The following is a 14,578-nucleotide window of genomic DNA, read 5'->3' as shown; positions in this document are numbered from 1 at the left end:
TCTTGTCAGTCGTACCTAGCCACCAGCGAGGTTCAACCACCTGATGATGTTGGACAGTTGCTCCGAAGAAATATTGTGGGATTTGCACAACGTCATCCGGTGGCACACCCGTGAAGACTATTTACAACATATCCGCCGGGAAAGCCTGAAGAGTCACACATGTCATTTATTGTCTAGTAAAGATGGTCAAAACCAATTGCAAAACTATTTGGATAAGATATGTGTATGGTGCGAAAATTGGCAGTTGAGCCTAAGTAATAAAAAGTGTGAGGTCATCCAAATGAATGCTGAAAGGAATCCATTAAACTGTGGTTACATGATAAATCAGCCAAATCTAAAAGCCTTAAATTCAACTAAATACTTAGGAATTACAATTATGAACAATTAAATTGTAAAGAACAGGCAGAAAATGTTGTTGGGTAAGGTGAAACGAAGACTATGTTTTATTGGCAGAACACTTAGGAGATGCAACAGATCTACTAAAGAGACTGCATACACTACACTTATCCATCTCTTTTGGAGTACTGCTGCGTGGCCTGTGATCCTTACCAAACAGGATTAACGGAATACATCAAGAAGGTTCAGGGAAGGGTAGCACATTTGTAATATTGAGAAATTGGGGAGGGAGTGTCATGGAAATTATAGGGGATTTGAGGTGGAAATCATTAAAACAAAGGCATTTTTCATCGCGACAGGATCTTCTCATAAAATTTCAATCACCAACTTTCTCCTCCGATTGTAAAACTATTTTGTTGGCACCAACGTGCATAGGGGAAATGATCATCATCATAAACTAAGAGAAATTAGAGGTTGCATAGAAAGATACAGATATTCATTATTTCCCCACTCTGTTCGAGAGTGGAAAAACAGTGAATTAGTGCAAAAGAAGTTCGATGTTGTCTCTGCCAGGCAAGTCACTGTGATTTGTAGAGTAGCCATGTAGAGATATATTTAGATCTGAATAGGGGATTACATCTACATCCTCATGTAGATGGGTAGTCCCCCGTTAAGATCTCTTGGCAGGGACTACTCATGAGAATGTCATCATCAGGAGAAACAAAACCAGCGTTTACAGATCGGAGCGTGGGATGTTATATTACTGAATCAGGCAAGAAGGTTAGAAAATTTAGAAAGGGAAATGGATAGGTTAAAGTTATAGTGGGAATTGGTGAACTTCAATGGCAGGAGGAATAGGATATGGGATCAGATGAATACAGATTTATAAATACAGAATCAGATATAGGTAATGCAGGAGTGGGCTTAATAATGAACAAGAAAATAGAAATGCAGGTAGGCTACTAGGAACAGCATAATGAATGTATTATCCTAACCAAGGTAGACACAAAGTCAGCACCCACAACAACAGTATGAGTTTATATGCCAGTTAGCTCTGCAGATGATGAAGAGAGTGAAGAAATGTATGATGAGATAAAGTATTTTTTTCAGTTAGTTAAGGGAGATAAAAATGTAATGGTGATGGAGGACTGGGATCAGATGCAAGGAAAAGTAATAGGTGAATAATAATTGGGAGAAAGGAGTGAAAGAGGAAGCCGCCGGGTAGAATTTTGCACAGAGCATAGTTTAATTGTTGCTAATACTTGGTAAAAAAAATCATATTTATACATTCTGTGATGATATTTGGCATAAAGACAGGGGAAGCAATAATTTTCTCAGCATCCTACGCACATTATAAACACCTAAACACCACATTTTTACAATTACATGGTTGTTTTGAAGTTTTTGCAGAAAAACGTACTGGGTCTAAAACATAAAAGGTTCTCTCTCATTGCACAGTTTGGCAATAAATGACATGTAACACATCATTTCACCAAATATTGGTGAGGACGGGTAGTATACAATGGAATGTATTTTGATGCTTGCTTGTCAGGATGTGATTTCTTCTCTCTAGATGAGATAAAATCAGCTTTGAAACTTTCTGATCCAATTCTTTACTTGAGATAAAAATAGATGCATAAAAATAGATGTGGCATTAGCTGCGGAAGGTCATAATGAAACTAACTGGGTACAAAGTCCTGTATTCTTTAATTACAGTAACTTCTTGAAAAGTTATTTGCAGAGTCCTCATGGAGATAATCCCAAATTTTCCTTTGACTTTAATGGTAATAAAAACAATATATTGTGAAAAAAAATGAAAAAGAAAAGTTGCCACAGAGGGGCTCGACCCCCAACCCTTGGATTACCATTCAATACTCTTTCTACTGCACCAACTGCTGCCTGGAAGCTACACTGACCTAAAAGGCTCATGTCTCACCCATCCTGCACCAAACACTGCTATTTTTTTATAAACATGTGTCAGTTGCAGTACACACTTCTGCTACTTTCATTTCTGGCCGAGATGTGGATAAAATCATTGGGGAAGAGTTGACATGGTTCCCCTTAATGTAATATACAGTGGTCAAAAGAATGTTGAGTGGTTTTGAATATTTTGTATAGAATTCATCCACACAATTTTGTGATAGTTACTATAATTAGGATTACATGTAACAACTCACTGAAGTTTTGCAGGTTGGCTGGGGTGAGGGGTTGAATCGTGTGGAGAGAAAGGAAGCAGGGAGTTGTGTGCATTATTAACAAAAACATAACGACCCCTTTAGGAAATTTTGGAAAACAGTTGTTAGAAACTTAGGGTCCAAAGTGTTTTTAATGGGTGCTGAAGTACTCTTGATATGTCCACATAAATTTCTCTTGGAATAAAAAATAATGGAGGTGGGGAAGAGTGTACCACTTTTGAACAGAATTACTCAATGCATATACTATTTTCCAACTTAAAAGTGTTTGGGGCCAGCTAGTTGTTGTCTGAGCAGAAATATTGTGCTTTTTTTTCCTGACTGGAAAATGATTAGGAGATGGGAATAGCAAAGTTTTACCTCTTGAGTAATTACTTAAGGTCAGGACTGCCCTAATGTACCTGTGTAAATCAGTTACAAATGGTTGATCAGTATAATTTTTTTTCTTTTTTTAAAAAATGCATTAATTACACTAATCCCTCATCATTTAGTGTAAGGCCCTCTGAAGGCCAACATTTGGAGTGCGCAGAAATGCTAGTCCATTCTCATATGCAATATCCATATAGCGCTGTTCTTTAGAGTAGCTGATACAGCGATTTATCGCAGTTATACTATGCAGCAAAGTAGTGGAAAACTAAGTGTAATAGAATGTTGATATTTCACTTCTTCTTTTCACCAAAAAGAACAGTTAATTTCAGACTTTTTGTGTCTTCACTATACATGCCTGAATGTAGGAAAGAGACAAAAAAATTCAGTTCTGTCAGATGCCCCGAGCATCAGTTGTATTCAGTGTTTTGCTTTATACTTAAAAACACTCTGTGTGTCATTACTGCTTCCTTCTTCTAGATTAATTAGTGATCTATGTTTTCTTTCCATTTTATTTCTTTGTAGGCACTCTGGTGAATGCCATTAACTTATATTATCCAAAGTGTGTACCCCAGTCTTTCAAGCCTTCTGATTCCATTCCATTAACACATTTTAGCTGTTTTTGATCTGTTTTATTACACATTCTGATTCACCTTATTTTATGCTGCCATCCGCTTTTTTGTATATTGAATTGATAATGTTTTGAAATCAATACGGAAAGAAATTTGACGGTGAATGAAAATTAAACAGAAATTATCTTATCAGTGATTCTAATGGTGTGGAAAGTCAGTGTGTTTGCACAGAGCACAAGAGTAATTCTGAAATGTATACTCACTGGTGTGTTCAGACTTTATCTTAGACTTCAACAATGATGACAGTGGTGCCATTGCAAGGAAAGCATCCCTTGTTCATTTTCACTGCTATAGGGGTGTGATAACTTCCACATACTGATTGCCAACAGGAGGAGGAGGAAAGTCACCATCGATCATCAAATAAGTATCAACAGGAGCAGCTGTCACAAAAAAGAAAGCACTCATCCAAGAATACACGAGAAACTGAAGACCTACCATCACAGCCTGCTCGTACCCCTTCTTTACAGCCGAGTCAGGTGAGGCATACTACACACTTGAAATCAAACATGGTTTGGGGAAAAATCTACTTCACGAGTGGCAGGAGACATATTGTGGAATAGCGGTTTATTCATCTCATGATGTACATTTACAGTCCATTTGGTTTACTTACAGGGGACAATATTTGAGTTACAGTTATTTTACAGTAACTAATGATAGTAATAAAATAAAGACTAACACTGTAGTAATATTTCTTGTGATATGTGACACGTTGTATCCAGTTCAAATTTCCAGTTTGTGTGCATGAATTCATTCATTGAGTAATAACATTTCAGTTTCACCTGCCTCATATAGCTTTCTTTTAAGTGGAACTAGATTCAACTGCATTAACTTGTCCCCTTTCAATTTATTATAAATTTTTATTACCATGCATTGAGGTCCTGGGCATACAGTTTGAGGTGGTAGGTGGAAAGCATAAAATTTTCTTTGTTCCTTCTGTCATGTGAGTGAATGAAATGGTTCCCTTCAAATAATTCATACTGGTGTACAAAAAGACAAGAATATTACCTAAGGATGGCAGAGTGAATATTTTAAGTTTTCTAGATAATGTTTTATTTTGACTAAAGTTCAGTCTTGATCACACCATTTATGTTTCAATGACATAGGTAACCGGTTTCGGTTATTTTTACATAACCATCATCAGACCCATGGCTCCCTTAGGATGGTAGGCGGAGCTCTCCTCAGCTGCTACGATCAGTTGACTTCGTAGCAGCTGAGGAGAGCTCCGCCTACCATCCTAAGGGAGCCATGGGTCTGATGATGGTTATGTAAAAATAACCGAAACCGGTTACCTATGTCATTGAAACATAAATGGTGTGATCAAGACTACCCTCCCTAATTGCTGCTAATTTATCATACTTTTCTTGTATTCCCTGGTCACACTCTCATCAAACCTGATGCTTCTCAGTAGGAACATAAGAGATATTTCAAAAGTCTGTGCCAAAATGAAAACTACTTATGTGTTTGGGGTAAACCTTTTTTTATTTTTTGACATAGTCTCATTTTAGACTTATACACTTCGTCCAATGCTGTTCTAATTTGTTTATCCCTTCCGAATAATAGGAATTGTCCAAGTCTGCAAAATAGCTGCAATCACCTTCTCGTTTGAATAAAATCTTTGTCCCGCCAGCCATTTCTTCAAATTGGGGAACAAATAGTAGTCCGAGGGAGCCAAGTCTGGAGAATAGGGGGGATGTGAAACGAGTTGGAATCATATTTCCATTAATTATGCGACCACAACTTCTGAGGTGTGTGCTGGTGCATTGTCGTGATGGGGAAGGACTTTTTTGTGGTCCAATCACTGGCGGTTTTCTTACAGCTCGGTTTTCAACATGTCCAATAATGATGAATAATATGCACCTGTAATAGTTTTACCCTTTTCCAGACAGTTGATGAGGACTATCCCTTGCGAATCTTGTAAGACAGTTGCCATAGCCTTTCCAGCCGAAGGAATGGTCTTCCCCTTTTTTGGTGCAGAGTTTCCCTTGGTAACCCATTGTTTAGATTGTTGTTGTTCGGTCTCAGTAATGTATCCATATTTCATCCACAGTGATGAAACGACACTTAAAGTCCTGCGAATTCTTGCTGAACAGCTGCAAATCATCCTCCTTGCAACACTTCACATGATTCCGTTTTTGGTCAAGTGTGAGCAATCGTGGACCCCATCTTGCTTATAGCTTTCTCATGTCCAAATTTTTATGCAAAATATTATGTACCCGTTCATTCGAGATGCCCACAGCACTAGCACTCTCACGCACCTTAACTCTTCTGTCGTTCATCACCATATCATGGATTTTATCAATGATTTCTGGAGTCATAACCTCCACAGGGCGTCCAGAATGTTCAGCATCAAATGTGCCCATATGGCCACTCCGAAAATTTTGAAACCACTTATAAACTGCTCTAATCGAAGATGCAGAGTTACCGTAATATTTATCAAGCTTCTCTTTAGTCTCCTGAGGCATTTTGCCTTTCATAAGGTAATGTTTAATCACCACAAGAAATTCTTTTTCGTCCATTTTTCGACAATCACTTGACTTCCTTGATTCACACGAATGCCAAACACAAAGAAATAGGCCAATATGGCTGAAACGTGGTGTGCTTTCTTTCCAAAGATGCTACTAACTAAACATGACCTCGATATGTGTTGGTGGTGCCATCTCTCAGACTTTGCACAGACTTTTCAAACGTCCCTCATAAATCTGTTTTAGGAACATGCAGCGTGGCAAGCCATCATCCCCGTACCATTACATTTCTGAGCTCTTTGGGTATTGGCATGGCTGCTTTTGTTGAGAGCGATCAATAACAGAACTCCACGGAGAGGTTTCATTTCCGAAGAGGAAGTAAACCTAGAAACTTTTTCCCTTATATGTTGAATTGTACATGTCCATTCTGAAATATACGGATTTTTGTGTAGCTAACAGTTTTGTCAATCATATTTGTAGGAATGAATCACATAAATATATCCAATTCCAAGAAATTATTTCTGCCTGTGTGGGTTGGGCCTGGCAATATTTTTATAGTGTTTTTTGATTTCATTTATTCAATAGTTATAAGTAGTTTCTTATCCAAAGTGTTTCCACATCTTTTCCAACATAAAACTGTAATCATTGCCTTGAATATCATCTAAGGGATTGGTATGTTTGTCCCCAGATTGTTCTGAGTCACTACTGTGGCAGTCCATGTTCACACTTACTTCCTCCACTTCACTTTCATTGGTGAAATCACATGGAAGCTCTACCCCTTCATCTTCATCCTCAGGCAGCCCATGAAGTATTTGATATATAACTTCATCATTTATATTGTCTCTATTCCTTGAAAAGCAAAAGGGAGCAAAGACATAATTATGTGCATTGCATTTATCGCAATATGCAGTGGCAGTTAGCACAAACAACGGAAAAGGCAAAGGGAGAGATGACAAAGTAAATACGTACCTGATTGACTGTATGCAGCATGGAGTGCCACCTGTATCATGCTTTCAGTTCAACAGATATTTTCTGACTGACTGTACAAGGAAACAGGAGACAGACATGTTTAATACTTGGGGGAAAGACGAACCTGGGAAATCCTATACACAGAAAGTGAGGGGACTGAGGACTAACATATACTTATGCGGACACTGGGGTTGCATCATTCTCTGCCACTGCATGGTATTTAGAAGGTTAATTAGAGTACAAACTTGGCTTCAGTGCAGAAAAGGTACTCAGTCACTTCAGCACAAACATTATTGTTTACATGGTGATGTATGATATCCTCCTTATGCCTTGATCTCCAAGCAGAATGATCATGCTCTGCCCTCTGATTATGTCAGTGGTTATTGCAGAAGCAGTGGCGGCCACTGCATGAGCTCTCCGATTTCTCATGCTGTTTGGAACAAATGAGATCATACCCGACTCATTACAAGTGTTATCTGCTTTCAATATCCAGCTATATAGGTGGACAAGTACATTTGTCTTGTGACACTTCAGTGAACTTCCTTTTGGTTCCATGATACTAAGGATTCCAATGACATGAAGCTGCTTGTGAAGGAAGCAGTGTGCAATGGGTGCTTACTTATCTTTGATTACAATGCATCTGACCAGTCCCTCAACTTAACGCTTGGATATATAACCCATGGATGAAAGAATGGGGAGAATTACAGGGTGTACGTGAAGTCTGGGAACCTTTCAGTTATTTATTGCACAAGAGCCAAACATAGTACAGATATCATATGTATGTCATTTTGAAGAGAAACCCTGAAAGGTTTTTCTTTTTTTCCTTTTTTTTTTCCTTTTTCCCCCCTCCATGTATACCACCACAGCGTAGTTTGGTAATTTGCTGATAGTCAGCACTAGTTACAAACATGGCAAGTTCAGGTGTGGAGTGAGCTTTCTGTGTGTTGGAGTTTGACAAAAACAAGTGTGCTACAGCTGTTCAACAGATTTTTAGAACCAAGTACGGTAAGAAGCCACCAACTAGGAAGCCATTTACCACTGGCACAACAAATTCATTATGACGCGTTGCTTGTTCCCATCAAAGAGAAGCAGACATCCTAGTGTGAGTGAATTATGTGGAATGTGTGCGAGAAACATTCATTAGGAGTCTAAAGAAATTGGTGCGTTGTGCATCCCGTGAACTCATAAAGGCTCCAGTGACAGTGTGGAAAGTCCTGCGACAGACGCTGTCTATGAAACCATTCAAATTGGAGCTAGTGCAGAAGCTCAGTCGATGATGGAAAGCTGGGACGGATATGGCAAGAATTCGCTTATCATATTGACATCTGCCGGGTCACTCATGGTTCCCATATTGAATGTTTGTAAAAGAAACTTTCAGAGTTTCTCTTCATGATGCAATATGGATGACATCTATGCAATGTTTAGTTCTTGTGCAATAAATAATTGAAAGTATTCCTGGACTTTATGTACACCCTGTACAATAAAGAGGCTGCGAGTGCTACGTGCGACCTGCTCCATCCCAGAAGATTGCTGTTTATGGATTTGACAAGCAGAAGACAATATCTCAGTATCTGACATCAATGGTAAGGATGCCTTTTCATCGCAGAAACTTCCTGTCACTTTCACGGATAAGCATTAGACCCTCCCCAACTTGTTCTTGCAGCTGAACATTAGTAAGTGATTTAAATTGTACATTCTTTTCAAGTGAGTGGGTATCACTAGCAGCAAGTAACACTGTGCGAGAGGCTAAATGCAAATACAGACACCAATTTCCCACTAATGCCACCACTATCTTCTCAGAATAAAATTCATTAATTTATAAAATGACCACTGGGTCTTTTAAGAGATTATACTTACACATATACTGATGGGCCATAACATTATGACCACCTGCTTAATAGCATGTTGGTCCACATTTGAAATGAAATGTAGTGTATCAGTGATTCTGTGTGGAGTGGGTTTGACAAGTCTTTGGCAGGTTTGCGGAGGTATGCGGCACTAAGTTTCTATGTACAGGTCATGTACTACCCATAAATTATGGGCTGAATTTAGATGCATAGCTGGTGCCCGATTTTATGCCATAAGTATTGCATCAGTTTCATATCAGGTGAATTTAGCAACAAAGACATCAATGTGATTCACTGTTATTCTCCTCTAACCACTTTAGCACAATTCTGGCCTCGTCACACCTACAGTTTTCTGGAACATACCATTGTTGTCAGGGAAAACATCAAGCATGAAGAGAGAGAAAAACAATGGATGTGCAGGGAAAACATCAAGCATGAAGAGAGAGAAAAACAATGGATGTGTGTGTGTGTGTGTGTGTGTGTGTGTGTGTGTGTGTGTGTGTGTGTGTGTGTGTGTGTGTGTGTGTGTGTGTGCGTGTGCATGTGCCCGCATGGACATAAGTGCATGCGATTGTTTTCCATTGTGTTTGTCTGTGACTCTGTGTCTCCTCTGTGTGGTGAGTAGCAATCTGTCCTTTGCGTGTTATTGTTATTCCATCCTGAATTTTTGATGGTTTTATATTTATACTAGTTAGATGTTGACTTTGTCAGAATATTAACAACTCACGGTAGTCTATGTAAAGATACATAAATGATTTGTTTAAAGTGGAGGGTGAATAAAGCATCTGAGTAGCAGAAGAGGACGAGGAGTAGTAGCAGCTTTTTCCGAAGTAGCTGTTTCCCTCATAATATGCATGTAGCATGTAGTAATAACCATAATTATCAATTTGAGAAGATTAGTGCTGGTCTAATTTATTGTCAGCATACTTTACACAAGTAGCTGGGAGTGATTGCTTCTCTCTGTTAGTGTGTAACTTTGCTCATTGCAAATCACTGAAGGCTCTCCATGATGATGGAGAGTGAAATGAATGTTGGATGGCTGAACTTCTACAAATTCAGTCGAGCATGTAATCCCCTTACAGTGAGTTAAATTGGGTATTCAAGGGCCTTCTTGAATAACAACTTATTGAATAGTATGATCTACGTAGAGAGTCATTGAAATGCTAGTAGTACATAATTACTTATAATCTTAGGCAAGTCCTTAGTTCTAAATTTCAGTTTCATTATAATCTCATTTAGCTCATGGTATGTAAGCCCCCCTTCCCCCCATATTCCTATAAATTTGTTCAGTGGTTAATTTAAACTTTCTGTACAGTGTCAAGATTGCAACAGCGAAGAAAATTTTTATGTTCAGACTGTGGCAACACATCATCGTCAAATTTGTTCCTTATCTTGCCATCATATTTAATGGCGATAGGCATTATAAGTTCCGCTGATAGACAAAGATGTGAGAAGAGATAAATTTTTAAAGATTCAGTGTGCTCTTACACTAAAAATCCTAATTTTCTTCTAATACAGAATCTGTATTGAATCTAGATGGAAATTATGATAGCTGTTATTCATGTATAAGTAACTGATTTGTTTATTTAAAATAACAAATAAGTGGGTGGGTTATGGCTTGCCTGTAAAGTTAAATATGTAGTGGTGGGTAGGAAAATAAAGTACAAAGACAGTTACTGGACTTTCAAAATTTTGTTCTGCATCAGAAAAAGATTAGAAGTAGTAAAGGTAACAGTTCATCATGTAGTCGAGGTATCGAGTTGTCAGTAGACGTATAAATGAGATTGAGAATGTACTGAGCTTGCGACGATGTCTGTCTTCGGCGCTAATAAATTACACACACATCTGTACAGCTACTTTGTGCTGGCCCTTCATTTCATCTGGGGTGAGGGGGTTCATGTTGGGTCCTTGGCCGAGGGGAGTGGGAGAGTAGGTTGAGGAAGGTTTTGCTGATGGTTGGGAGGGAGAAACAGGGGGAGAGGTTGGACATGAGTGTGGAGCATTGGCTGACATTGACAGCAGTCAGGAGGACTGCAGGATGCTCGCTGCAGTCTCCTTCTTCCTCTGTTGGGTTTCCCACTCCCAGCCCATGGCTCAACGTGATCGTGTGCCATTTGCAACTCCCCTTGCCTGTGCCAGAGTGGGCTTATTAATGCCACCTACCTGTTTCATGTACTTACTGCCTCTTCCTCCCAGCTGTATCCCTCCTACCTTACCTTCCCCTCCTCCCCTCACCCTAGTTGAGCCACAGTACCAGTACAATGTAGTCAACTGTACAATTTAGCTGTGTAATGTGTAAGTTTGTTTGCGTGTGTGTGTGTGTGTGTGTGTGTGTGAGAGAGAGAGAGAGAGAGAGAGAGAGAGAGAGAGAGAGAGAGAGGTGGTAGGATAGCTCTTTGGGAAGTCAGGGGAAATTGTCCGAAACGATAGCAACATTTTCAGCTTTGTTTGTATGTCAGATGATGACACTCCACACCTCAAGTACATGTTGAGATCTCTTTAGTCCTTATGCCTGCAGCAGAATGAGACTCATTGTCCTACAGTTGCCACTGTTCCATTTTAAACGCCTTGGGGGTTTCCTCCTTCTCTCATGCTTGCTGCCCCATTTAGGGTTTTCTATTATATTGTTATGAAATATTCATATACTTCTTCTGAGAAGCCTTGTAAATGTCCAAAAACAGTGATAGGGTCATATTCGACTTCAGACTCTGTCAGCATAAATTACATCAGACTGTAAAAAAGCTTTTGATACTTATCTGTCCATTCAAAAGAAAAATTTTCAGTGGGACCTCTGATGGTTATAGACAAACCACTTATCCTTTTTGCTTAATTTCAATCCTATGTACACCAAAGAAATGCTAGAATACTATGATACATGTTTGGAGAAAAAACTTTATAGTATTGGCACAATACTTCTCTTGTGAGTTAGTGCTCTACACCCGCAATTTGTTGAAATAATGAAAGTTTCGTTTTCTGTGTCAATTCGCAGGCTGTCACAGTAATTAACTGTGTGGCCCATTCAACACGAAGACAAATGCAACAGGAAAAAATATTTTAATTTAGCAGCACAAGTTTGGCTATTGTTCATGTACAATCAAGTTTCAGTATGAATTTTTTCTAGGAAGTTTAAAGAATTTAAGAAGAAATGTTTTCAGTTTCTCTCCTTTTTTTTTTAGCTGATTTTGTTATTTTTTGGAAAATTTATATTGTTAGGCGGGTAATAAAAAATCAGTTAGCTAACGTGTATTGAATTATTTATTAGGCAGTGGTCCATTGAACATATTACTGAAATTTTTTGCGTAATGATGTGTTCATTTCAGATTGATTCACTTCTCTATACGAAGGAGCGAAAGCGAAGACATGAAAATAAGAATTTCTTCTCCGTTTCCCCTAAACGATCGTGTGGTGCCAATGAAAGTGCTTCTGTGACGGGAGGGAATTTGGATTACATCGTGAAAGCAGGTGATTCATCCACACATACACATCAGAGTTGAATAATGTAAAAGAAATCTGATTTTTAGAAGTAAGAAGTAACATGCTTTTAACTTCTTATTGTAAAACATCTCCACATGTGGAATCTTTCAGATTAATTTTGAAGGTGTGGAGATAAGTTGCCAATTCTTCACGCTTGAGAATACAATGGTTTCTGTTACTGAGCTGGCAGAATCTGGTTGGATATGAAGAGTGAAATTTTGTGCCTGGAAGACACACTTGAAGTAGTAGACGAGATTTGCTTTTTGGGCAGCAATGTAAATTATGATGGCAGAAGTAGAAGGGGTATAAAATGCTGACAAGCAAAACAAGAAAAGTGACTGTGTGAAAGAGAGATGTTGTAACATCTGATATTTAAGTGTTAGGAAGTCTTATCTAAAAATATTTGTGGGATGTAGCTATATAAGGAAGTGAAATATTGACGATAAGCAGTGTATAGACAATGAAACGAAAGATGATCCTCAGTTGTGGTACTTCAGAAGAATGCTGAAGATTAGATAGGTAGAGATGGGTAGAGAACTAATTAAGGGGACACGTCCTGAGGCATAAGGAATAGATGATAAAATGACTGAGGGAAGTGTAGAGGGTAAAAATTGTAGAGGGAGATCATAACTTGATTATATGAGAAGGTTCAAATGGGTGTATGTTGCATAGTCATCCAAAGATGAGTGTTGTGCTGGTCAGACTAGCATGGAAAGCTGTATCTAACCAATCTTTGTACTAAAGACAACAACATCTTGAGTATCACTGGAGCCCCTTCATAGAGTTCATATTACGCACACACACACACACACACACACACACACACACACACACACACACACACACACACACACATTTGAACTGGCTTTATTAGTGGCGTATAGATATTTCTGGTGTTTAAGTTATTTCACAAAGCACAATATGTTTTTATTTTTTTGTTTTGAATTCTAATTTTAGTTTCATCTTCTACATTTTTGTTGTATTAAAAAAGGCTTCTAGATATGTAAATTTGTTTATTTATTCAATGGTTTCAGTTTCAATTTCAAGTTATTGTTACCTATGGGAATACAGGTGAGCACAAAATATATTGCTTTGTTGACACTTAATTGTAGACCACTTACTGTGAGAGCTTTAATTAATCAGTGCATTTGAGTTAAAAGCTCTGTTGTATTGCCTCTTACTAGAGAGATGTCATCAATGAAAGGCCAGTGTTGGAAATTTATTTATTTTTTTATTATTTATTTTTTATCTGTAAAAGATTGTAAGAGTTACCTCATTCAGCTGTCTCCATACAAAACTACTGTGTGTACAGGAATGCCACTTCAGAAGTTTCCTCATATGGGTGAAGTTTGTAAAATAACAATTTGTGGTAATTTGAAGTAAGAAAAAAGAACAAAGTTAACAGCCTGTGCTACATTATTCAGTACAAATGGAATCTTTGCTAATCGCAGAATGGAGTCGCGATTCTAACCCACCTGGTGGGCTTCAGCAAGCCAGGATTCCTCTTCATAAATGTTTGTAAATCTTCAGCGGAATCCAGGCAACAATACTATCACCAGTAGCTTCCTAAATTTACAGCTTTAGTGCATTTTTAATATGCTTCAACAATGATATTGTTGAGGTAGGGTTTCCCATTAGTTCACATAATTCATCATCACTGCCCTTTTCCATATGTTTACTTAAAAGGGAAGCTGTGCCAATTGTCGTATATTGTTCATTCCCATATTGACCTAAAAATCTGGCCCCTTCTCGCACCATTATGAGTGACCTGTGTGTCTTAAATGACAGATAACCTATGGCTAACACAGATTTGCCTCCTAGCCTGCAGAAAGTGCTTTCATAAAGTGACATGCCCCTTATGCAAATGAACTGAAGTATGTGCAGTATAACCAGAAATGCCACATCCTTTAGTCGTACTGTGTGTTGAATCGCCTTTTCTATTACTAAGATGAAAAGAATTGGTCTTAAAATTGTGGCCTTAATTGCTTGGTATGGGGTGGCCCTGGCTAACTATGAACGCTCCAAACATTTAATACATGAACAAAACTTCCACACTATCATTTACAGTATATACAGAAACTCAAATATACGTAACTTTTACGATCTGAGTTTGTTCCAGTATTGTCTTATCAGTCATATATCACTGAACAGTAATTTTGAATATAGTTTGAAGATTAGTAGTGTAATGCACTGAGAGTCTTTGGAGAGCTGAGATTAGAACTTGGATATAATGTCTTAATAAGATGTGCAGATAGATACATTGGGACTCAATGAGAGAAAACAATGTCCTTTGATGGCAT

The 14,578-nt window shown here is 38.3% G+C and overlaps 1 protein-coding gene across 2 annotated transcripts in view; it reads left to right on the top strand.

Moving 5' to 3' along the window:
• Positions 1 to 14,578, top strand: part of LOC126458171 (mucin-17-like) — a 309,041-nt gene that overhangs the window by 242,331 nt on the left and 52,132 nt on the right. For both annotated transcript variants that reach the window (XM_050095041.1, XM_050095040.1), the window contains exon 6: positions 3,856 to 4,002. In XM_050095041.1, the coding sequence (XP_049950998.1) occupies positions 3,856 to 4,002 (147 nt within the window). The remainder of the gene's footprint in view (positions 1 to 3,855; positions 4,003 to 14,578) is intronic.

The sequence above is a fragment of the Schistocerca serialis genome, chromosome 2, assembly GCF_023864345.2.
Source record: "Schistocerca serialis cubense isolate TAMUIC-IGC-003099 chromosome 2, iqSchSeri2.2, whole genome shotgun sequence".
Taxonomy (NCBI): domain Eukaryota; kingdom Metazoa; phylum Arthropoda; class Insecta; order Orthoptera; family Acrididae; genus Schistocerca; species Schistocerca serialis.
This window is presented reverse-complemented; position numbering and strand designations above follow the sequence as displayed.